At 46.5% G+C, this 23,245-nt stretch overlaps 1 protein-coding gene across 1 annotated transcript in view; it reads right to left on the bottom strand.

Annotated features, from left to right (window-relative positions):
- LOC127587063 (mitogen-activated protein kinase kinase kinase 11) overlaps positions 1 to 20,691 on the bottom strand; it is a 42,113-nt gene extending 21,422 nt beyond the window's left edge. The window contains exon 1 of the mRNA XM_052045236.1: positions 19,300 to 20,691. Coding sequence (XP_051901196.1) covers positions 19,300 to 20,035 — 736 coding nt within the window. The 5' untranslated portion in view covers positions 20,036 to 20,691. The remainder of the gene's footprint in view (positions 1 to 19,299) is intronic.
- Positions 20,692 to 23,245: the final 2,554 nt, after the last annotated feature.

Raw genomic sequence — 23,245 nt, 5'->3', positions numbered from 1 at the left:
TCCCAATCTATCACCATTGTTATTTGTAGCATGTAAATTGGCCGTTGTTTGTCTTATAACAAAATATTTATATAGTGTGATTAGCTTCACAGGAAAATTGCTAAATCAAAATTCGATGTTAAAATCATGTTAAGGCACTAAAAGTTTCATCAAAATGATAAAGTTTAAAGTGGCGATTTAAAGGAAGAGAGAGATGTAAAGGTTTAGGGAGGAGATTCTAGAGCTTAAGGTATGGGCAGGTGAAAGCACAGCTGTCAAAGTAATGAAATCTTGATTTTCCATAATTAGAGGAGCACAGGCATCTTGATAGGTTATATGGCTGGGGAGGATGCAGAGCTAGCAGTGTGGGATAATGCAGAAATTTAAAAGGGATGTGAGTTTTAAAACTGAGATGTTGCTTAAAAGGAATGGAGGAGAGCAAGTACACGGCCGATGAGTTAACTCTACAGTCTGAGTTAGGACAAACACTAGAAGAATCAAGGAGTCTTGAGGTATCAAAAACATAGATCAGGGTTCAGCAGTGGTTGAATTGAAGTAAGGGCAGAATTGGACAATATTTTAACTCATCTTTCTGCTGTGGCATTAAAATATGTGCTTGCCTGTCCTCTCTTAAAACATTCCTTGTCACTATTTCAAAGGAGACTTGGGGAGTTATTCCTGGGGCCCATATTTATCCCCCCTCAATATTTATTAAAGAAATAATCTGGTCACCATTCTGTTGCTATTTGTTGTTAAGTTGGTTTATTATTGTCACACTGAAAAACTTGTCTTGCATACCACTCATACAGATCAATTCATTACAACAGTGCATTGAGGTAGTATAAAGTAAAACAATAACAGAATGCAGAATAAAGTGTTACAGCTACAGAGAAAATGCAGTGCAGGCAGACATTAATGTACAAGGTCATAACAAGGTAGATTGTGAGGTCAAGAGTTCATCTTATCGTACTAGGGAACCGTTCAATAGTCTTATAATAGTGGGATGGAAACTGTCCTTGAGCCTGGTGGTACATGCTTTCAGGCTTTTGTATCTTCTGCCCGATGGTGGGGGGGGGGGGGGGAGGATGAATGTGTGGGTGGGTGGGGTCTTTGATTATGCTGGCTGCTTTACTGAGGCAGCGAGATGTTGAAGCTTGCTGTGCAAAATTGGGGAATTGAATTGAAGAATACAATTTAATACAAGGCTAGAAGATTATGCTTCAGTTATACAGAGCATTGGTGAGACCTCATCTGGAGTACTGTGTACAGTATTGGATGCAAGTGGAAGCAGTTCAGGGAAGGTTTACTATAATACCTGGTATGAGGTTGTCTTATGACCAAAGGTTGGACGGGATAGGCTTGTATCTCCTGTAGTTTAGAAGAATGAAAGGTGCCTTGATAAAAGCATACAAGATCCTGAGGGATCTCAAAGTAGTAGAAGTAGATAGGATGTTTCCTCCTATGGGAGGATCATTGTTTAAAAATACGGAGTTTCCCTTTTAAGACAGAGATGAAGCAATTTTTTTCTCAGTAGGTCATGAATCTTTGCAACTCCCCTCAAAGGGCAGTAAAAGCAAAGTCTTTGAATATTTTTAAAACAGAGGTAAGTACATGGTTGATAAGCACGGAGGTTACCAGGAGTGGACGGGAACACAAAACTACAATCAGATCAGCCACAGTCTTATCGAAGGCTAGAGGGTGGTCTACTCCTGCTCCTAATTCATATGTAATTGGCTGCTGCACTTCCTACAGTAAACTTTTCAACAATAACTACACTTAGTCAGTCTAAAATATTAGGGACATCTAGGGTTGTGAAAAATGAAACAGAAATGCAAATCTTTCTGGAAGGGCCATTAGAATACTGGAGTGATCACTGGTACGAGGTACAAGCTTTTGACCTACCACAGGTCAGACTTAATCTGAATTTTCCCTGACAAAATGTGTTACTGATGTCTGTGCCCAGACAAGCAGGACTATGTGAGCATCTATCCAATGGAGCCAATAGGATAAGAGGGGCATGTCGACAAATTAAAAAGTCTCCCAACAGCAGGGATAACAATGTGCATCTTTATCTGCCTGCAAGTCTGCTTATTAGCCTGCAGCAGGAACATAGGGCTATGTGACGTCCTTCCTAGCTTCCTGCCCTGACCACTAGACAGGGTAGGGCTCTGACAAGGAAGGTTAACTGGCAGCCTTAGATTGCCATTGTTTCCCTCCCCCAGTCATAGGCCAAGAGGGCAGAGCTTGAAGGAGTCTGGTTTGAAGAGGGTGGGGATTTGACACCAGGAGTCGGCTGGTAAACATTTGGGGACAATGGGCTTGACAAAGGAAATCCCTCAGCTGTCTTTTTTACCCTTAAGCCCCACTTCTGCCAGTGACACATCCCAAACCTTGATGCACCACAACCAGTGGACTACCCCAGCATCTCCTACCCCTGAGCCTCACTGGGGAGATTGCTGTGCACGAGTTGGCTGCTGTGTTCCAGTGATTGTATTCCAAAAGAATTTCATTGGCTGCAAAATTCTTTGGGATGGACTGGAAAAACACAGTGAAAGGCACTATAGGAATGCAAGCCTTTCTCTGTTGCTTCTGCCAGGTCCCCATTGTACCAGAGGCCTCCCACACCGCAGGGACAAAGGAATTTGCAACAGGAAGTGAAGAGGAAATGAAGGAACAGAGTCGTGACTGGCAGGGTGGGGGAGTTGGAAGGAGGGGGGTTGGCCTGCTGCTTTGTGGAGCTAGGTCAGGGGTCAAACCCAAACAAAAGCAATCAGTTCCTGTCAGAGCAACACATTGCCTAACTCTGGACAGGCTGTGCGCCATTGGAACTCCATGTGTCTCTCTTCCTCTCTCTCACACATTTATATGACATAACAGCGCTTCAATCAGAAGCTTGTGCTGCAAGCAGAAACACACTATTTTTCAGGCTCCTCTTCCTTCACCTCATTCAAGGTACCGAGGGAGGCTGCTGTCTTTATTCTAATCCTATTGTTTTCTTCCATTTCTCAATTTCCTCAATATGGAAACCCTTAAACGCTCACAATAGTACAGAGGGAGTAACAAAATATGATGGGACAGTGTAGAGGAAACTTTACTCTGTATCTAACCCATGCTGTCAACTATGGACGACTCTGATTATGTCCTTGTTTTTTGCATTAAGGTCTTGCTTTTGCATACTTTATTTCTCCTCTCTCTCTTCATTGTCTTGTATAATTTATATTATGTGTGTTGTCTGTACCTACGTGCCTATGATGCTGCTGCAAGCAAGTTTTTCATTGCACCTGTACCTCATCGTACTTATGTACATGACAATAAATTCAACTTGACTGTCCTTGCCCTGCATTTGTTTGATTGGACAGTGTAGAGGGAGCTTTAGGCAGTATCTAACCCATGCTGCTCTTGCCCCAGAAATATATGATGGGACATTGTAGAGGAAGCTTTACTCTGTATCTACTTTTTTTCTCTTAACAGTTGTCCTGGGTGTACAGAGAGCTTCCTTCTGTATCTAAACCATTTTATCCATATCCTAGGCGTGTGTGGCAGGCCATTGTAGAGGAACATTTACTCAGCATCTAACCAATGTTGTCCCTGAGTGTGACTGATGGGACTATGTGGAGGGAGCCTTGCTAGTAATCAACTGAACCAAACTAAATTTTATCACCAGAGTCAGTTGGAAAGGAAGGAGGTTTTCTTTATGTTGATGCTTCATGCTTGCCAGGCCCCATACTCATGCCCACTCCCCATCCTCGTTCCCCATCCCTTGACAACTTCAAGGATCGAACAATCTCTGATCTATTTATGTCCCAGATTTCAAGTGAAACATGAAAACAAAACTGATGGCAGCTCACACAAAGGGAGCGTTATTTAAAGTGCTCGTTTGCCACAGTTTACTTCCCCTTGAAGCTTTGCTGCATTTCCTGCCATTGTTGCACTATGTTGTGTAGCTTGTGTTGTTTGTGTCTCAACATTTCGTAGCTGAAGGTGTGTAAATTTTACACCCATAGTGGCTGAGATTGGTATTTATTTGCCCTTTCACCTATTCCTTCCTGTTCTTGTTATCTCTCAGGCAAGTAACAGGTCTTTCTCCCAGTACGCCTGGGTGAGAGAAACAAGAGTGCCCTCTTCAATCCTACAGGAAGGCTGATGGACTCCTCCCAAAAAATAGGAGTGGGGTCTTGAGTTTGCACAGCCATTCAATAAGGTCATGGCTGGACTGATCTTGCCTCAACTCCACTTTCCTTTCCTATAATCATTAATTCCCTTGGAGTCCAAAAAACATCATTACACAGCCTTCAATGTAATCAATAACTCAACATCCGCAGCTCACATGTGTACAGACTTCCAAAGATCTACAACCCTCGGAGAAGAGGTTCCACCCCATCTCATGGTGGATCCTTTATCCCGATACTCTAGCCTGGGAAACAAAGACTTAGCATCAATCCTGTACAGTATCCCCACCCCACCCCGTAATTATTTAAGTTTCAAACACAGCTAGTAGAGCTTCTGCTCATAGCGCCAGTGACCGGGTTCAATCCGTGTGGACATTGTTTGATACATTTCCCCTATGAGTGCGTGGGCTTCCCCTGGGTGCTTCAGTTTCCTCACACATCTTTAGGACATGCAGGTTGGTTGGTTAATTAGCTGTTGTACATTAATTCTAGTGTGTAGGTGAGGAGTAGAATCTGAAGGGAATTGATGAGAATGTGGGGAGAATAAAATGGAATTAGTGTAAATCGGTGTTTGTTGGTTGATGTGGATGGTGAACTGTAAGGATAGTTCTTTGCTGTTAGACTGTATGGTGCACTACAGGTTGGACAGGCCTATCTCTGTATAGCACTGGGATACAGTACTGGTGGGAACACGTCTGTCACTGTATAACACTGGGGTACACTACTGATGGGGACAGGTCTATCACTGTAACATGGGGGTACAGGTGATGGGGACAGGTCTTTCACTATTACTAACAAGGTACAGTACTATTGGAGACATGTCAATCATATAACACAGGGGTACAGTACTGGTGGGGACAGATCGATCGTGTATATAACTGGGACTTAAAACTGGTGGGTCATGGGGTATGAGAACAGACACAGGACAACATTTAATTTGAAAGAAGTACTATTCTGAGGTCACAAATCCTCTGGATGAACTATATTTCACCTGCATGTACATACTCCCACTTCATCTCAGGGAGAATCAGTTCACCAGGGTAGCTGTAACCTGCTGATCTGTTTTCAGGAGCTGCTGTTTTTAAAATCGACGTTTCTCTAAGCTTTGTCGAGTTCGGCTGTGACCGCTTGAGGAAGTCCCATCTCCAGGGACACAGATGGTGCATGTCTGATAAGGGGGGAATGACTGCAGAGCTGTGCTAACCCAGAAAAAAAACCATAAACGATTTGGCATATTTTCCATCACAGACACGCAGTGTACAGTACTGTGTTATAGGAATGCTACATTTCCAAAGCATTTGGTACATGCCTTGCAGGGTGTCCCAAAACATTTTACAACCAATTAAATACTTTTGTAGACATGACTGCAGTGAAAGATTACAATAAAATAAATATGATAATCATATGTGCAAGCCATTTGAGCTCTGGGATAACATTGTCTCCAGAACATGGTGGAAATGAGGACTCCCTCAGCTCTCCTCCAAAACATGGGATCTTTTAAGAGGATCAACAAGGGTTTGGTGGGGTGTCGGGCAGGGGGAGTGGGGAGGCATTTGATGTTGTACCTGAAAATCTGGATCACTGGGTTCGAACCCTTGCCATTCTTACACAGAGGCGAGAGCAAAGACCCACAGAGCCATGTTGATAGAAGTCTTGTCTATTTTGTTGCCCTTTTGCCCAATGTAAAGGCAGACTTAATGCCCCAGTGCAAGGTCATGGAAGCTGTGGGAGTTCATTGTCATTCTTCTGTTCCTTCTGAAACTCCTGTTCCTCTTTTCGTCATTGTGTGGCCGTCCCCATTATTTTATGAATTAACAACGCTGAGTGCAGGCCAGCCCAGGACAGACAAATGCCTGGTGGGAAGTGGTTGCCAGTGGCAACACTGCATTATTGACACCCACCCACTCTCAACCTGTGCTGCAGTTTGGAATTTGGAGAAATCTGGCATCTGTACTCTCGATGAGGGGGTGGAGAGCTGCTCACAAATGCACTGAGCTATGATGGCTATTCGGGTTGTGTTGGAACTGAGTCCTTGAATATGAAGTCTGTGTTGAGTGGTCTGGTGCAAGATTAAGGCCTACCAAGGTGGAAGGACCACTTTGTGCATGACCACAGCAAGACTTGGGTCCCATTTGGGCTGGAATAATTGGCAAGGAGGTCAGCTGTCAGCCAGGCACGAGCTTCACAGAACGCTGGGGAGCTGGGGAAAGTCTGAGCCAATTAGCCTTCACGTGCAGGCTTAGATAGCGCGAGATATACAGGGCTGCAATTACTGCAGTGGCCCAGACTGACTCAGCAGTCCGCCCTGTACTTAAGAATTCTGAAGGAGGAAGTTGATTTAAAAAGCAGAGTGGGAGGAGAATTTGGTGAGGCCACTAAAGGCATTTCCTTCAACAGGGACACTCCCCCTTTTAGGCAGGCATTGTCAACAATATCAATCAGCAAAATATTCTGATGTACCCTACACCCCTCACCATCACTCCCTGATATATTGCCTCTCACCACAGCGCCAGTGACCCGGGTTCAAATCCGGCCACTGTCTGTGAGGAGTTTGTACATTCTCCCCGTGCATTTGCGTGGGTTTCCTCCGGGTGCTCTGGTTTCCTCCCACATTCCAAAAGACGTATGGGTTAGGAAGTTGTGGGCATGCTATGTTGGCGCCGGAAACGTGGCGACACTTGCGGGCTGCCCCCAGAACACTACGCAAAAAGATGTGTTTCGATGTAGATATGACTAATAAAGATATCTTATGTACTCCAGAGCACTCACATTAACACTCTGACATTTTTTCTTATGTAATGATTCAGAAGGAGACCATTCATCCCATCGGATCTATGCCTGCTCCCGAGGGAGCAGTCTCAGTCCCAGTCCCATTCCCCCTCAGTTCCATGTACCCCTTGCAACAAATTTTCATTCACACATGCCCATCAACTCCCCTTTGATTAACCCTATATTAGAGAAAAGTCACAGAAGCCAATTAACCCATCAGCATATCTTTGGGATGCAGGAGGAACTGGAGCACACTGTCACAGGGAGAATGTGAAAACTGCACGTAAATGAAACCCAAAGTCAAGATCATAGAACAGTTCAGCACAGGAACAGGCACTTCAGCCCAGCATCATATCAATCTAATCCCATCTTCCTACACATGGTCTATATCCCTCCATTCCCTGCCTGTTCAAGGTGTTGATCAAACCTGGGTCCCTGGAGCGGTGAGACAGCAGCACTAACCAGCACAGCATGCATACCTCATACCCTGATACACTCTTCACAGCAGCACTTCTGTAAAAACATTTGAGGTCTAACATTAACAATGAGTTCCAGAGGTCAGAAAATTAGATACTGGGCTGCATAAAGACATATCAAGACAGGTGAACCAAAAGCCTGGTCAATGAGGTTAAATGCAATGAAGCATCCTTAGCAATGGAGAGACTGGAGGAGAGGTTTGGGGGGGGGGGGGGGTGTGGGGGGACGGTTGGGGAGGGAGGAGGAATTCCAGATGTCGGAGCCCAGGCAACTGAAGGTACGGCTGCCAGTGGTGGATTGATGGGAATCCAGAGAACAGGAAACCATAATTGGAGGAGCCCAGAAACTTCATAGGATTGGTGAAGATTTGAAATATAGGGAGAGGTTTTAATACTAGCATTTTATTTAAAAGTTTGGCTCGTTGGTCATCAGGGATCAATGTAGGTCAGTGACCACATGGTCTGATGGATGAGTAGAGGTAGGTGCAAGTTGGGACACGGCCCATAGAGAATCGGTGGTTTCACATGTTCGTAGAATGTTCCTCAAACTGAGGCAAGGTCTGCCACCATGGGCATTATCTGATTAAAGACCATGGATGGTCTTTCCCACTGCCAACCTAGTGAAAGATCTCTTCCACTGAACAATGAACATACCACAGAAAACAAATTAACCAGACATTTACTGTGTAGTGCTTTGCGGGATCTTCCCATATCAGAGGTGGCTCCGGCACCACAGCAAATAAGACCTGTATGGCAGTTGAAGGCTCAAGAATGGGTGAACATTAAATAAATTCCCTTAGTATGTTCATACTTAGATCAGCTTTGGCTCCATGGAATCATTTTCTTTTCAGCTTATTCCCAGGGCAAGGCCAGCATTTATTGTCCATCCCTAACTGTCCATGTGAAGGTGGTGGTGAGCTTTTTGAACCACTGCAGACCTCCTGGTGAAGGAGCTCCCACAGTGTTGTTGGGGAGGATATTCCAGGATTTAGATCCAGCAGTAGTGAAGAAGGAACAGCATATATTTCCAAGTCAGGATGGTGCGCGACTTGGAAGGAAACCTGCAGGTGGTGGTGTTCCACTGTGCAGGCTGCCTTTTATTTTAAAAATTGATGGTAGAGGTCACAGGTTTGGGAGGTGTCAAGGTAGCCTGGACAAGTAACTGCAGTACCTTTTAGATGGTACACATTGCAGCCACTGTGCCCTGGTAGTGGAGGGAAAGAATGTTTAGGGTTGCCAATCAAATGGGCAGTTTCTTCCTGGCTGGTGTTGAGCTTCTCCAATGTTGTTGGAGCTGCACACATCCTGGCAAGTGGAGAGTATTCCATCATACTCCTGACATACCTTGTTGATGGTGGAAAGACTCCAGTGATTTAAAAGTCACTCGCCATGGGATATTCAGCCTTTGGTGAAGTTTGGAGACAGTGCTCCAGAAATAAGTTTACCAGGAATGTATTGATCTTGACTGCATTACCTAATGGTTCTTGTCTAGTACTTAACTGCATTACTCAACAGTTCTTGTCTAGTACGAGCTGCGCATTCCTGCATCACCCTCCTTCCAGGAGTGCAGGTTCCATAGACACCAATCATTCCAACAGTACCCATAGAACATTACAGTACTGTACAGGCCCTTTGGCCCACAATGTTGTGCCGACGTTTTATCCTGCTCTAAGATCTATCTAACCCTTTCCTCCCACATAGTCCCTCATTTCTCCATCATTCATGTGTAAAGAATTCTGTACATTTCATTCTTCTAAACTTTGGAGAATACAGTTCCAGTCTACTCAATCTTTACAGACCCTTACAGCAAATTCAACATATTAAGAACATCTATCATCAAAGATCCCACCATCTGGGCCATGCCATCTTCTCGCAGCTACCATCAGGCAACTACCCAAGGCCAGTTCCTTCAAGAATTTACCCAAATTGTGTCCTCAACCTCAGTAGATTGGGTCAAGGAGCTAGGGATCTGAGCACATGGTCTGATGTTGGAAGGTCTGGAAGAGTCAGTTCTCAAGGTGGTTTGCAATTCCTGGAAGTGCACTAGCCTCCTTTTGACCTGGTCCAATGGCTCGTCGCCCTCTTCCTCCTGACTGACACAACTCGGAGCCAAACTACATCCTTCCCATGACACACCTGCGCTATATGTAGTGATACTTGTCCAGATCAGTTGTTCAGAACTAATTTCCTGTTTTTTTGCAAAACTAGTTGGACAGAGAGCAACAAGCACACACCACACAGTCACATATAATCATTACAACACAGAGGGGCAGAAAGAGGCCATTTGACCCACTAAGTCCACACCAATTCTCTCCAGGACAATCTCTCCAGTCCCATTCCTTTTCTTTCCCTGTGGCATTGCAAATTACTGCCTATCCAATTCCCCTTTGAAAGCCCCAATGACTGTCTCCAGTGCCCTTACAAGCAGCGAGTTTCAAATGGTCACAACCCTGTGTGTAAAATGTTTAACCTCAAATCACTTCCTAAACTCCTCACTTTCAATCTGTATCGCTGATCCCCTAACCATATGTTAATGGCTACTGCTTCTCTCCATTTACAGTATACTGCCTAAGTCTGTCATGATCTTGTACAGTTCTATCAAACCATCTCTCAGCTTTCTGTGCTGCATGGAGAACAACACCAGCTTTTCCAGCTGAAAACCCTCAACCCTGGTGACTGATTTCCCTGGGAACCACGAGTGTATGGCCCAGTGTCAAATGTCCACTTGTAGGAAATGCAGTGAGCAGGAGACCTCACTTCTCTGATGAAGTGCAGGTAACCCACATCCTTTTGATCAGACTCAGTCTCTCTCTCAGTCACACAGAGTCTGACAGATTGATAGATGCACATAGAGTCCCACAGACTGACAAGGCACACACACACCCACAAACACACACACAGCCCCACAGATTGACAAGGCACAAACACACCCACACAGAGCCCCACAGATTGACAAGACACACACAAAGTCCCATGCACACATAAACACAGTTCCACGGATTCATGAAACTATAAATGCAGACACACAGACAGCTTATGCAAAAACAAATCAGCCCCCACTTGGAGTGCTGCACATCTTGCCCAGATGCACCTTATGCAAAGCTGCGTGTAATGGGAATAGGTGCAAATCTAGTAAAGTAGATTAGAGTAGATTCTGGGATCAGGGTTCCTACACTGATGAACTTGGACTGCTGTATACAAGGAGTAATCAATCCAAACCCAGGAGCTCCCTCACCCACGAGCCTCAGTCACTCTCTGGATTAACTGCGTCCAAGGAGCCCTTGGCTGGATAATTTTGAGAGGTACTACAAATCCTGGGATAGATGTGACACATTTGGCCTCACCTACATTGCCACCACACAGAATAGAAAAACTGCCAAGCCCTGTACCCCATGAGAAAGAGTACAAACGTATGAGAGCGAGTCCACTAGACAGCCAGAGCACAAAAAGACGCCAGAGTGTGAGAAGGCATGCAGGGGCACCATGTGGAGACATCATTCGCGAACAGACAGAGCAGGAGAGGTAGAACAAGAAAGGAGTGAATGCTAGAGCTCACACTTGCCAGGCAGTAGGGTATGGCTGGGGCAAGTGAGGGAGGGAGAGAAACAGTGAGGGAGAACAATGGAGGGAAAGAGAAACACAAAGAGAGAAGGAAGGAGGGAGACAATGATCCACAAGGGATACAACAGAAGAAATAGGAATAAAAGTTGGCCATCTGACTCATTGAGCATGGTCTGCCATTCATAAAGGTTATATCGCGCTGATATCAGACTTGAATAGACCTCTCATATGCTAACGATGAACACTTGAACTCCCAATCTACCTCATTATGACCCTTGCACTTTTCTTCTTTACCTGCACTGCACTTTCACTGTAGCTGCAACACTACATTCTGCATTCTGTTTTATTTTTGCTACCTCAATGTTCTTACGTATGGAATGATCTGTCTGGATGGCATGCAAACAAAACCTTTTCACTGTATCTCGGTACACGTGACAATAAACCATTACCAATAAACTTAATTTTATACCTCAGTGCCATTTTCCAGCACTATCCCCTTGTTCTGTGATTGCTTTAATGTTCAGAAATCTGTCGATCACTGTTTGGAATGAACTCAATGATTGAGCCTCCACAACTGCCAGGTAGAGAATTCCAAATATTCATCACTGCCTGAGTGAAGAAATTTTTCCTTCTCTTAATCCTAAAGGCCAATTTCCTATTCTTAGACTGTGCTCCTTGGTCCTAGGCTCCTCACTGAGGGAACCATTCTCCCTGCATGCAGCCTGTCAAGCCCTTTAAGAATTCTGTACATTTCATTCTTCTGAACTTTGGAGAATACAGTTCCAGTCTACTCAATCTTTACAAACCCTTACAGCAAATTCACCATATCAGGAACATCTATCATCAAAGATCCCACCATCCGGGCCGTGCCATCTTCTCACAGCGCCCATCAGGCAGGTGGTACAGAAGCCTGAAGTCCCCACACCACCAGGTTCAGGAACAGCTACTTCGCTTCAACCATTCGGTTCCTGAACCAACCTGCATAACCCTAATCACTCCCTCAGTTTCACAACACTGTGACCACTTTGCACTACAATGGATTTTGTTCTCTTTTTGTTCTAATTGTGTTCTTGCTTGTAAGAATTGTATATAATTTGGTTTTTTTTCTTGTGAATGCTGTTTATCTGATGCTGTGTGCCAGTGGTGCTGCAAGTCAGTTTTTCATTGCACCTGTGCACATGACAATAAACTCGACTTTGACTTTTGACTTTGACAATGTAGTGAATCTTCACTTGATTCCTTGTGGCAAGAACGCCCTTTCTGAGGCAAGGGACCTAAAACGATACATAATACTCTAGGTATGGTCTTACCAAAGCCTTCTATTATTGCAATACTTCCATAGAACATAGACAGAGAACAGTGGAGCACAGGAACAGGCCCTTCGGCCCACAATGTCTGTGCCAAACACGATGCCAAATTAAACTAATCCCTTCTGCCTGCACATGATCCATATCCCTCTATTTCCTGCATATCCATGTGTCTATCCAAAAGCATCTTAAACGGCAATATTGTATCTGCTTCCTCACTCCTGTTATAAAACTCCCTTGTAATAAAGGCCAACATACCGTTTCCCCTCTTCATCATTTGTTGACCCTACATGTTGGCCTTCAATGACTTGTGAATAAGCACACCTGGGTCCCTTTGAACATCAGCACTGCCCGATCTTAACAAATACAGATCCACCCCAGGTTACAGCAGGGTTCCCTTCCTGTGAACTGTTCATAACCCAGGAATGTGGCCACAGACCAAGTTCCCACACGGCAGATGATGCCTGCAGACTCATAGCTGCCAGCAAAATCAATTCCAGCCACCGTCTGTAAGGAGCTTATACGTTCTCCCCGTGTCTGCGTGGGTTTCCTCCAGGTGCTCTGGTTTCCTCCCACATTCCAAAGACATATGGGTGAGGAAGTTGTGAACAAGCTAGGTTGGCGCTTGCGGGCTGCCCCAGAACACTCTACAGTGTGTTTCGATGTACGTGTGACTAATAAAGAAATCTTAGCTTATCTTAAAATCATCCTGCCAGTCTCGTTCATATGAATGGGCTGTATACAAGTTGGGCATTCATAAGCTGGGGAGGACCTGTACTCTGCTATTCTGTGCATCTAAGTGGGTAAACTCACATTTTTCTACATTATATTCCATCTGTCACATTCTCGTCCACTCACTCAGCTTGTCCATATCCCCTCTCTCGTCCATATCTTCTTTATATCCCTCTCCCTGCTCACAATCTCAGCTGGATCAGTGGTCATTAGCAAACTTGGAAATATGGCATTTGCTCCCCTCAGCCAATTGTTGATAGAGATTGTGAACAGCTGGGGCTATTGGACAAATTGAACAACTGCAGTACCCCATGGTCATAGACTATAAACCTGAGAATGACCTGTCCGTTCCGACAACCAGTTCTTAAACGTCAGACTACTACTCCCAATTCCACATGCTGTATCCTTGTTAATCAACTTCCTAGGTGTGATCTTACCGAGAAAGAACAAGTAGAGGGGAGAGGGAGAGGGAAAAACAATGCAAACAAGAGAGGAAGAGAAAGGGGAGGAGAGAGCAAGGGGAGCAAATGAGTAAGAGAGAGGGAGAGAATGTAGGGGGAGCAGATTAGTGAGACAGAGAGAGCGAGAGCAAAAGGAGAGCAAATGAGTTAGAGCACAATGGGGAGCAAACAAGAAGAAAACGAGGGGGCACAAATGAGTGAGGGAGAAAGCGAGGTGTGGAAATTCAAGAGAAAGAGGAGGCAAGAAAGAGGGAGAGAGCCAGGGAGTCCAAATGGGCGAGTGAGAGAGAGAGAGAGAGAGGAGAAGTAAACAAGTGAGAGAGAGAGAGAGAGAGAGAAAAGAGAGTTGTGAAGAAGTGGAAGAAAATGTGCAAGGATGAAGAAGTGAGTGAACAAGGGTGGGAGAGAGCAGGAGGGAGGGAGCAAGACAGAATGAGAGAGAGAGAAAAATGAGAGCGAATGCAAGAAACTAGAGAGTGCAGAAGAGAAATGGGGATAAACATGGGAGAGAAACAGAAAGAAAAAGAGAGGCAGAGGCAGACAGGAATTTTGAGAGTAATTGAGAGCCAGAAAACAGTGGAGAGGGAGAGAGATGGAAAGGGAGAAAAAGACAGGTGGAGAGAAAGGGAAAGGGGGCGGAGGATGGAGAATGGCACAGTTAACCACTGCAGCCCATAAAAGGGACGCAGGCCTCTGATTTGAATCTTGTCCCTTTTATTTCGGCACTTGCCGCATCTACAACCTACAATTTCTGCCCATTTTCCTTATTGTGGTGGGTGGGTTGTTGCTGTTTGCCAGTCTTTGTAGCAGTGACTCAGAGAAAGTGCTCCGTGGGCTGAGGAGCTCATCGCAAGGCCCCAGAGACATCTAGAAAGATGCGAGTCCCTTTATATATTTTTTAATTGCTACCTTGCAGTCCATGGAAGGAACAGCAGAACCACAAAGCTCTGGTTACAACAATGACCGCTGGGGCCTCCCTGTAAAGGCTGCCCACACAGATAGGCCTAAAGATTCCAGTGTGGCGATCAACCAGTGTCCTTATCCAGGGAACAGGCCACCCTGCACACATTCAAATCACTCACTAATCCTAAAACCTCACCCACATGGGCTCTGAGCAAAGGGTCTTCTCTAGGGTGGTGTCTGATTCCCAATTTCAAATCAGGAGGTGTAGATGACCCCACCGGGATGCACAGAAGGGTCACTCCTCCCGCATGAGCACAGAGCATCAGAGCAAGGATAGACAACACCTTCACTTCCTCAGAAGGCCAAGGAAATTTGACATGTCCCCAATGACCCCCACTTATTTTTCTTGTTACAGATGCACCACAGAAAGCATCCTACCCAGATATATCACAGCTTGGTACGGGAACTGCTCTGCCCAAGACCACAAGAAACTGCAGGTAGTTGTGAACACAGCCCAGTCCGTCACGCAAATCAACCTCCCCTCCATTGACTCCGTCTATACTTCCTGCTGCCTTGGGAAAGTAGCCAATGTAATCAAGGACTCCTCCCATGCCAGTCATTCTCTCTTCTCTCCTCTCCCATTGGGCGCAAGGTACAAAATATTGAGAGCATGTACCACCAGACTCAAGGGCAACTTCTATCCCGCTGTTAATCAGACTCGTGAATGGACCTCTCATATGCTAAAGATGAACTCTTGACCTCCCAATCTACCTCATCGTGGCCCTTACACTTTTTGTTGACCTGCACTGCACTTTCTCTGCAACTGTAACACTATATTCTACATTCTGTGTTTCTTTGATCTCTCTGGATAGCATGCCAACAAAAGCTTTTCACTGTATCTCGGTATATGTCATAATAATAAACCAATGCCAATTAGTATAGGTTTACAGCAATTAATCCAGAAGATACTGGGAATATTCAGGAGGTCAGGCGGCATCTGCAGAGGGGGAAGCAGGGTTAGTATTTCAGATTGATGATCCTTTATTAGAACTGGAATAGTGAGAAAACAAGGGTGTTTTGAGTGGGAGAGGGGGAGGGGTAGAGAGCAGAGGGAGTGTCTGTGACAGGGTGGAGACCAAAGTTGTCCAGGTGACACAAATGTTGATGCCATCTAAGAGTGGATGATGAAGGCTTGTTAGTCACAACAAAGCTCAGCTTGAGGACTGGCACCTCATCTACTCTCTAGGCACATTGCAGTCCTTGGGACTCAATGTAGAATCCAACCATTTGATAATCAGCCTTTGCTGATTGTGTCATAACTCACCAGTTCAAAGGGAAGGTCATTTACCTGTAACATTAACTCAATTTATTTTCCTTCCAAGGCGCTACCTGATCTGCTGTGTATTCCCAACGTTCTTACTTATTTTATCTTTCCAGTAACTGCATTGCTTTTTCTCTCCACTGCTCTGATTCGTCTCCCTCTGTTTATACCTCCTCAAGACAGGTCAGCTGTAATTAACATGTACCCTCTCTCAGAGGGCATCAACAGTATTAGTGGATCCACACTGTCACAGACATTCCCCCCTATGCTTGTCACCCCTCACCCTCTCCACAACTTAAAACACACTTGTTTTCTCACTTTTCTAACTCTCATGAATAGGTCATTAACTTGAAACATCAACTTTGCTTCTTTCTCTGCAGACGCTGCCTGATCTGATGGGTTTTTCAGTCATTTTCTGCTGGTGGGGACAGGTCCGTCACTGTATAACACTGGGGTACAATATTGGTGGGGACGGGTCTGTCATTGTATAGCACCGGGGTACAGTACTGGTGGGGAAAAATTCTGTATGTGCAAAACATTTGGGTAGAACACCAATGAGACCAGACCTGTCACGTAAAACCTAGGGTAACACTGCAGGTGTCCCATGTCATGGGGTGGTTATGTTCCTGGAAAACAGGCTGTACCGCGATTTTCCGTAATGTGAAGCTGAGTCATCTGTGACTGGGTCAAGGAATGCACGTTGAAAAATAATAAATTTTGTGTTGCTTTATTTACTTTTTTTTTGTACATAAACTCCATTAGTGTGAATTTTATTCTGTATCTCAAATCTTTGGGTAGTGCTTTAGGAATCCTGTAAGTGCTAATTTCCATAACCTGAACAGCCATAATGCAGGGGTCACCTGTACTAAGACGGACAGGTCTACCACTGATTAACACCAAGGGACAGGACTAGTTGGCACTGATCTGACAGTGCAATGAAATAAGAATGCAAGTTGTCCTTGTACATCACTGGGGTGTAGTTCTGGTGGAGACAGGTCTGTCACTGAGCAATAGTGCGAGTTACGTCTGGATTTGTAAACAATACGGTGCAGTTTTGGGAGGTGCAGATATTTTTGTTGTGTGTACACATTTTACTTTATAACACTGATTACAGTACTTGTGGGGACAGGTCTGTCACTGTATAATCCCAGGGTATGGTACTGGTGGGGACAGGTCTGTCGCTGTATAACACTGGGGTACGGTACTGGTGGGGATGGGTCTGTCACTGTATAACACCGGGGTACAGTACCGGTGGGGACGGGTCTGTTGCTGTATAACACTGGGGTACAGTACCGGTGGGGACGGGTCTGTCACTATATAACACCAGGGTACAGTACCAGTGGGGACGGGTCTGTCGCTGTGTAACACTGGGGTGCGGTACCTGTGGGGACGGGTCTGTCGCTGTATAACACCGGGGTATGGTACTGGTGGGGACGGGTCTGTCGCTGTATAACACCGGGGTGCGGTACCCATGGGGACAAGTCTGTCACTGTGCAATCCCAGGGTACCGTACACTGGGAAATGACAACAAACAATAGACCTACAGTTCCTGCATGTTTTTCACAAGCCCAGACATCCCAACCATTGACACTAGAGCAGCAAAAAGGAGATGCAAGAGATTCTGCAGATGCTGGAATCTGGAGCAACACACACAAAATGCTGGAGGAACTCAGCAGGTAGGGCAGCATCTACGGAGTGAAATAAACAGTCAACATTTCAGGTTGAGACCCTGATGAAGGATTCCTGATGAAGGGTTTTGACCCGAAATGTCGACTCTTTATTTCCCTCCATGATTGCTGCCTGACCTGCTGAATTCCTCCAGCTTTGCTTGTGTACAAGGTTAGTCCTGTCACCAGTAATGGGAACTGTTTGAGGAATTTACCAGATATTGATGTAAACTTTCATCCCCAAAAAAATCATTAGATAGCACACTAGAGGAGCACATTCGGCCCCTTCTTGCTCTGCTAGCTCCTTGACCAAGTTCCCTAATTCAGTTGTGCTCCTGCCCCATAACTTTGTGTATTTTCCCCCTTTTGCTTGCTTTCCACTTCCCTTTTGAACGCTCCCATTGACTCTGTCTCCATCGCTCTGTCGAGGAGGTTCCAGATCACAGCAACTTGCTGTGCTAAAAATACTCTTGCATTCCTAGTGTGTGGGTGAGGGGTAGAGTCTGAGGATCAATTGGGGCAGCACGGTAGTGTAGCGGTTAGCATGATGCTATTACAGTGGCAGCGATCGAAGTTCAATTCCCGTCACTGTCTGTAAGGAGTTTGTATGTTCTCTCGTGTCTGCGTGTGTTTCCTCTGGGTGCTCCGGTTTCCTCCCACATTACAAAGATGTACGGGCCGGTTAATTTGGGTTTAAAATGGGCGTTGGGCCGGAAGGGCCTGTTACCACGCTGTAAATAAATTTTTTTAAAATTTAGTGTGAATACTGGAAGAATAACATGGGATTAGTTGAAGTGGGTGCACGATGGTCATTGCACCCAAGAGCCTAACGCAATAATGGGACTAGCTGGGTGGGCACTGTGGTCAGCAGGGACTGGTTGGGCCCAAAAGCCTGTATCGCTGCTGTATTGCTCTGTGACTCTACGACCCTTCCCCAATGCTGTACCTCTGTGACTAACCTTCACCCATGGTCTGAACACCGTGCCCACTGGCTACTAGCCTCCCGTCACCAGGAACATAGAACTTCGGCCCATGAAGTCTGTACCAAGGCTGGTAATTAAAAGGCCTAACTAAACTAACTCCTTCTGCCTACACCATGCCCATATTCCTCCACCCTCTACACATTCACGGAACAGGAAGAGGGAGTGCTCTCCATTTCCTCTGAAATCACCGCCAGGATTTCAAAACGCCCCCATTCAATCTCCCCTTAACCTGCTCCACTGGGAGGACAGGCCCATCAGACAGAAAATACAAAAGCCTGAAAGCATGTACCACCAGGCTCAAGGACAGCTTCTATCCCACTGTTATAGGTATTGAACAGTTCCCTAGTATGATAAGATGGTCTCTTGACCTCACAATCTACCTCATTATGACCTTGCACCTTACTGTCTGCCTGCACTGCACTTTCTCAGTAACTGTGACAATTTACTCTGCATTCTGTATTGTTTTACCTTGTTTGTACTACCTGGGAGCGCAAGAAACTGCAGAGAGTTGCGGACACAGCTCAGCACATTACAGAAACCAGCCACCCCTCCATGGACTCTGTATACACTTCCTGCTGCCTCAGTAAAGCAGCCACCCCGCCCACCCTGGACATTCTCTCTTCTTCCCTCTCCTACCAGGCAGAAGATACAAAAGCCTGAAAGCACGTACCACCAGGCTCAAGGACAGCTTCTATCCCACTGTTATAAAACGATTGAACGGTTCCCTAGTACGACAAGATGGCTTCTTGACCTCACAACCAACCTTGTACCTTATTGTCTGCCTGCACTGCACTCTCTCTGTTACACTTTATTTTGTACGTTTCACCTTGTACTACCTCAATGCACTATGTAATGAATTCATCTGTACAATCAGTATGCAAGACAAGTTTTTCACTGTACCTCGGTACAAGTGGCAATAATAAACCAATTCCAATCCAATCCCGCCCTGTCCCCAGTCCCACGCCTCTTACCGTTGTTGGATTTGAGATCCCGGTGGATTACGGGGACGATGGCTTCGTCGTGGAGGTACCTCATGCCCTGTCCGATCTGCACGGCCCAATTGACGAGGACGTGGGGCGGGATCCTTCGGCCAGCCAGGGCCCGGTTCAACGCCCCGCCCGACGCGTACTCCATGATGAGGCAGAGGTTGGGCTCCTGCAGACACACGCCCATCAGCCCGATGATGTTGGGGTGCCTCAGCATGGCAAACAGCCGGGCCTCCTGCTTGACGTTCTGGGCTGTGGCACTGATGTCCTCGTCAGGGTCCTGCCTGGCCGCCTTCACCGCCACCAGCCGCCCCCTCCAGGTGGCCCTGTAGACCTTGCCGAAGCCCCCGACCCCAATCACCTCCTGGAGGGTCAGCTCGCTGAACGCCACCTCCCTCGGGGTAGGTAGCTCCTCTTGCTGGCCCGCCGGCAGTTTGGCGTAGCCGGCCGGTTTGAAGGACACGTAGTTCGCCGGGAAGATGCCCACCCGGTTGTGCAGCTTCCCCGCCCACCAGCCCTCGTCTCCGGAGATGGCCGAGTCCTTGGACAGGATCTCCACCCGGTCACCCTTGCGCAGCGTCAGCTCGTCCGTGGCATGGGCCTCATAGTCAAACAGGGCTGTCCAGATGGGGTTGATGTACGCCGCCTCAGCCTCCTCGGTCACAGGGGACTTGGGAGAGTTCCAGGAGGCCCTGCCAAAGATGTTCCTCAAAGGCTCCATCAGAGATGGAGAAGGATCTCGCTCTTGGACCTACCTGTTTAGCACCATCTCCATCTGGTCCTCCACAGTTCGGGGAACAAGGAAAATAAGTGTCCCTCTCCCTCCACAACTCCCTTCCCCCTTCCAGCAAGGACTCTACCGCTTCATGGGAAACGCAGCTCTCCCCACAGCCGTGCATTCACTTGGGTGACTTCAGTGCAACAACAGATCAGAAATGCATCCACTTGGTATAGACTTGTCCGGGTACGTTTTTTTAAAACTGCTCCTCCTCCTCCTCTCTGTCTGCTCAAACTTTCCCGCAAAAAAAAAGAAAATAACCTTAAGAATCGAGAAATTAAAAATAAATAATTTAACCGGTCACCACCAGCAACCTAAAACAAAACTTTGTTGAAAAGTTTTCGACCAGGTGAAAAAAAACTTATTTTGTTTTCAAGTTAAACTGTTTTCCTGTTTAAGTTTCTCCCAGTTGTAAGTTCCAACCTTCAGTTTGTGCCCTGTAAGCTCAGGGTCAACTTCCAGTCGATTTCTCCCGCTCTCTCTCTCTCCTGGACCCGGTCCGACCGATATTTTTTTTCGCCTCCAAACTTCACTGCTGGGACCAACTTTTTGAACCGGGATCTCTGTGACTCTCCGCCATTAGCGACACCACTGTCTTGTGCTCGGTCTGTGCACTTTAACCCACTCCATCACACCAGGGTGTGGTTTCGCTTTTTTTTCTCCTCCCTGTAATTTTTTTTCCCTCTCGCACAGGAAAAGGACGGACTCGTACATGGGCGACAATGTCAGCCCTGACATCGAAATTGCAGGGTAGAAGACGATTTATTGCCCTGCGGTACTCCTTTTTTCACTCTGCCCTGCCAGGTACGACGAGGCCAAGCTGAACTCTACTTTTTAAACGACCTAAAATCAGTATTAAATTTCCGCTGGTTTACATGTCCTTTTCCAGTCAGGTTCCCTGGTCAGTGTTGTAACATGGCAGCCAAGCTACACACAGCAAACTCTTGTAAGTTTCTGAGACCAGTCTTGTCCTGTCAATACCAACTGGGTTCAGAGGGCTATAACCCTGACACTTGAGGGTGGATGTGTCAGTAAGTGTTATACTCCAGACCCTGACACTGAGGGTGGGTGTGTCGGTGAGTGTTGTACCCCGGACCCTTATACTGAGGGTGGGTGTGTCGGTGAGTGTTATACCCCGAACCCTTACACTGAGGGTGGGTGTGTCGGTGAGTGTTACACCCCGGACCCTGACACTGAGGGTGGTTGCGTCGGTGAGTGTTAATAACCAGTTAGTTTGCTTCCTGTAATGTTGAAGGAGGGATAAATATTGGCCTGGGGACACCAGGAAGAATTTGGGCGCAGTTGATGGAACTGCTGCCTCACAGCTCCAGTGAAGCAGGGTTCACTCCTGACCAACCCCCACTGGTGCTGTCAGTGTGGAGTTTGCACGTTCTCCCAGGGCAATCTCCTGGGTGCAGGTTGGTGGGTTAATTGGCCGCTGTAAGTTGCCCCCAGTGCAAAGGGGTAGAGTCTGCAATGGAGTCAATGGGAATGTGGAGAGCATAAAATGGGTCAGTGTAGGAGTAATGTAAATGGATGGTTGGCAGAGACTTGGTGGGCTGAAGGGCCTGTTTCTGTGCTGTCTGACTCTGTAACTGCCTTGCTCTTTTTGAAGTAATGGTCAGTGTGCCACTCCCAGTGCTGAGTGTCGCGTTCCCTCAGTACTGATCCTCTCACTTTGTGGCCTTTCTTCAGTACTGCCCCTCACAGTGCTGGAGGCCCTCAGTGCTCTCCCTCCAATGGTGCAGCATTCCTGCAGCACTGCTCCTCTTCCGATGTGGTGGTCCCCTCACCCTGACCCTCCTCGTAGTGCTGCCTCAGTCCTGCCCTTCTGTTAGTGCAGCACTCCCTCAGTCCTGCTGCTACAATAGTGCACTGCCCCATGACTGAGGGTTTAACGTCTCATCCGGAAATGCAGCACTCCCATAGTAATCCACCCTTAACTGGGGCCTTGCTACCACTACCTAGCCCTTCAACCCAATTTGTGCCTGCTGACCACGTTGTCTACTTGAGCTGGTCCCATTTGTCAGCGGTTGGCTCGTATCCCTCTAAACCTTTCCTATCCATGTACCTGTTTAAATGTCTTTTAAGTGTTGTAATTGCACCCGCCTCTACCACTTCCTCTGGCAGCTCATTCCCTATACCCACCACCCGCTGTGTGGACAAAGTTGCCGTCCAGATCCCTTTTAAATCTTTCTCCTCTCACCTTAAACCTATGTCCTCTAGTTTTAAACTCCCTTATGCTGGGAAAAATACCATACTATTCACCTTATCTATGCGCTTCACATGATTTTATAAATTTCTATAAGGTCACCCCTCAGGGTCCTACACTCCAGGGGAAAAAGTCCCAGCCTGTCTAGTCTCTCCTTATAGCTCAAGCCCTCCAGTCCTGATAACATCCTCGTGAATCTTTGCTGCACCCTGTCCAGCTTAATGATATCCTCCTTATACCCAGGTGTCCAGAACTGCACACAATACTCCCAAATGTAGTCTCACCAGCATCTTGTACGGCTGTAACATGACGTCCCAATTCTTGTGGACACTTCAGCTGAATGATAGCACAAAGTATTATTTGTTGGCATTGCGTTGTTTGTAAATTGCACAGGGTTTCAGTGGACGGAAAAAGAGACAATGCCCAGGAAATGTTCAACTGATAGTCAGCAAACCTGACATTCAGTGATCAGATGAATTCCCGTTTCCTACACCGAGATTCCTGTGGGCAGGCATCACGTACAGCTCCTGCCACCTACTGGCAATACAATGGATTTCAAAGTCAAAGTGGAGTTTATTGTCACATGTCATAAAGTGGTCCCAGTGTTGCTCTACTGAGAGAGTGATTAGAGTTGTGCAGGTTGGTTCGAGAACCGAATGATTGAAGGGAAGCAGCTGTTCTTGAACCTGGTGGTGTGGGACTTCAGGCTTCTGTACCTCCTGCCCAATGGGAGCTGCGAGAAGATGGATGGTGGGGATCTTTGATGATAGACGTTGCCTTCTTGAGGCATCACCTCCTGGAGATACTCCCGATGGTGGGGAGGGATGTGCCCGTGATGTATTGGGCTGAGTCCACTACTCTCTGTTCCTGCACATTGGAATTGCCGTACCAGACCATGATATAACCAGTCAGGATACTTTCAACAGTACATCAATAGAGGT

This window comes from Pristis pectinata, chromosome 38, assembly GCF_009764475.1.
Source record: "Pristis pectinata isolate sPriPec2 chromosome 38, sPriPec2.1.pri, whole genome shotgun sequence".
NCBI classification, from domain to species: domain Eukaryota; kingdom Metazoa; phylum Chordata; class Chondrichthyes; order Rhinopristiformes; family Pristidae; genus Pristis; species Pristis pectinata.
Note: the sequence above shows the minus strand (reverse complement) of the source record. Positions and strands in the feature narration are given on the sequence as shown.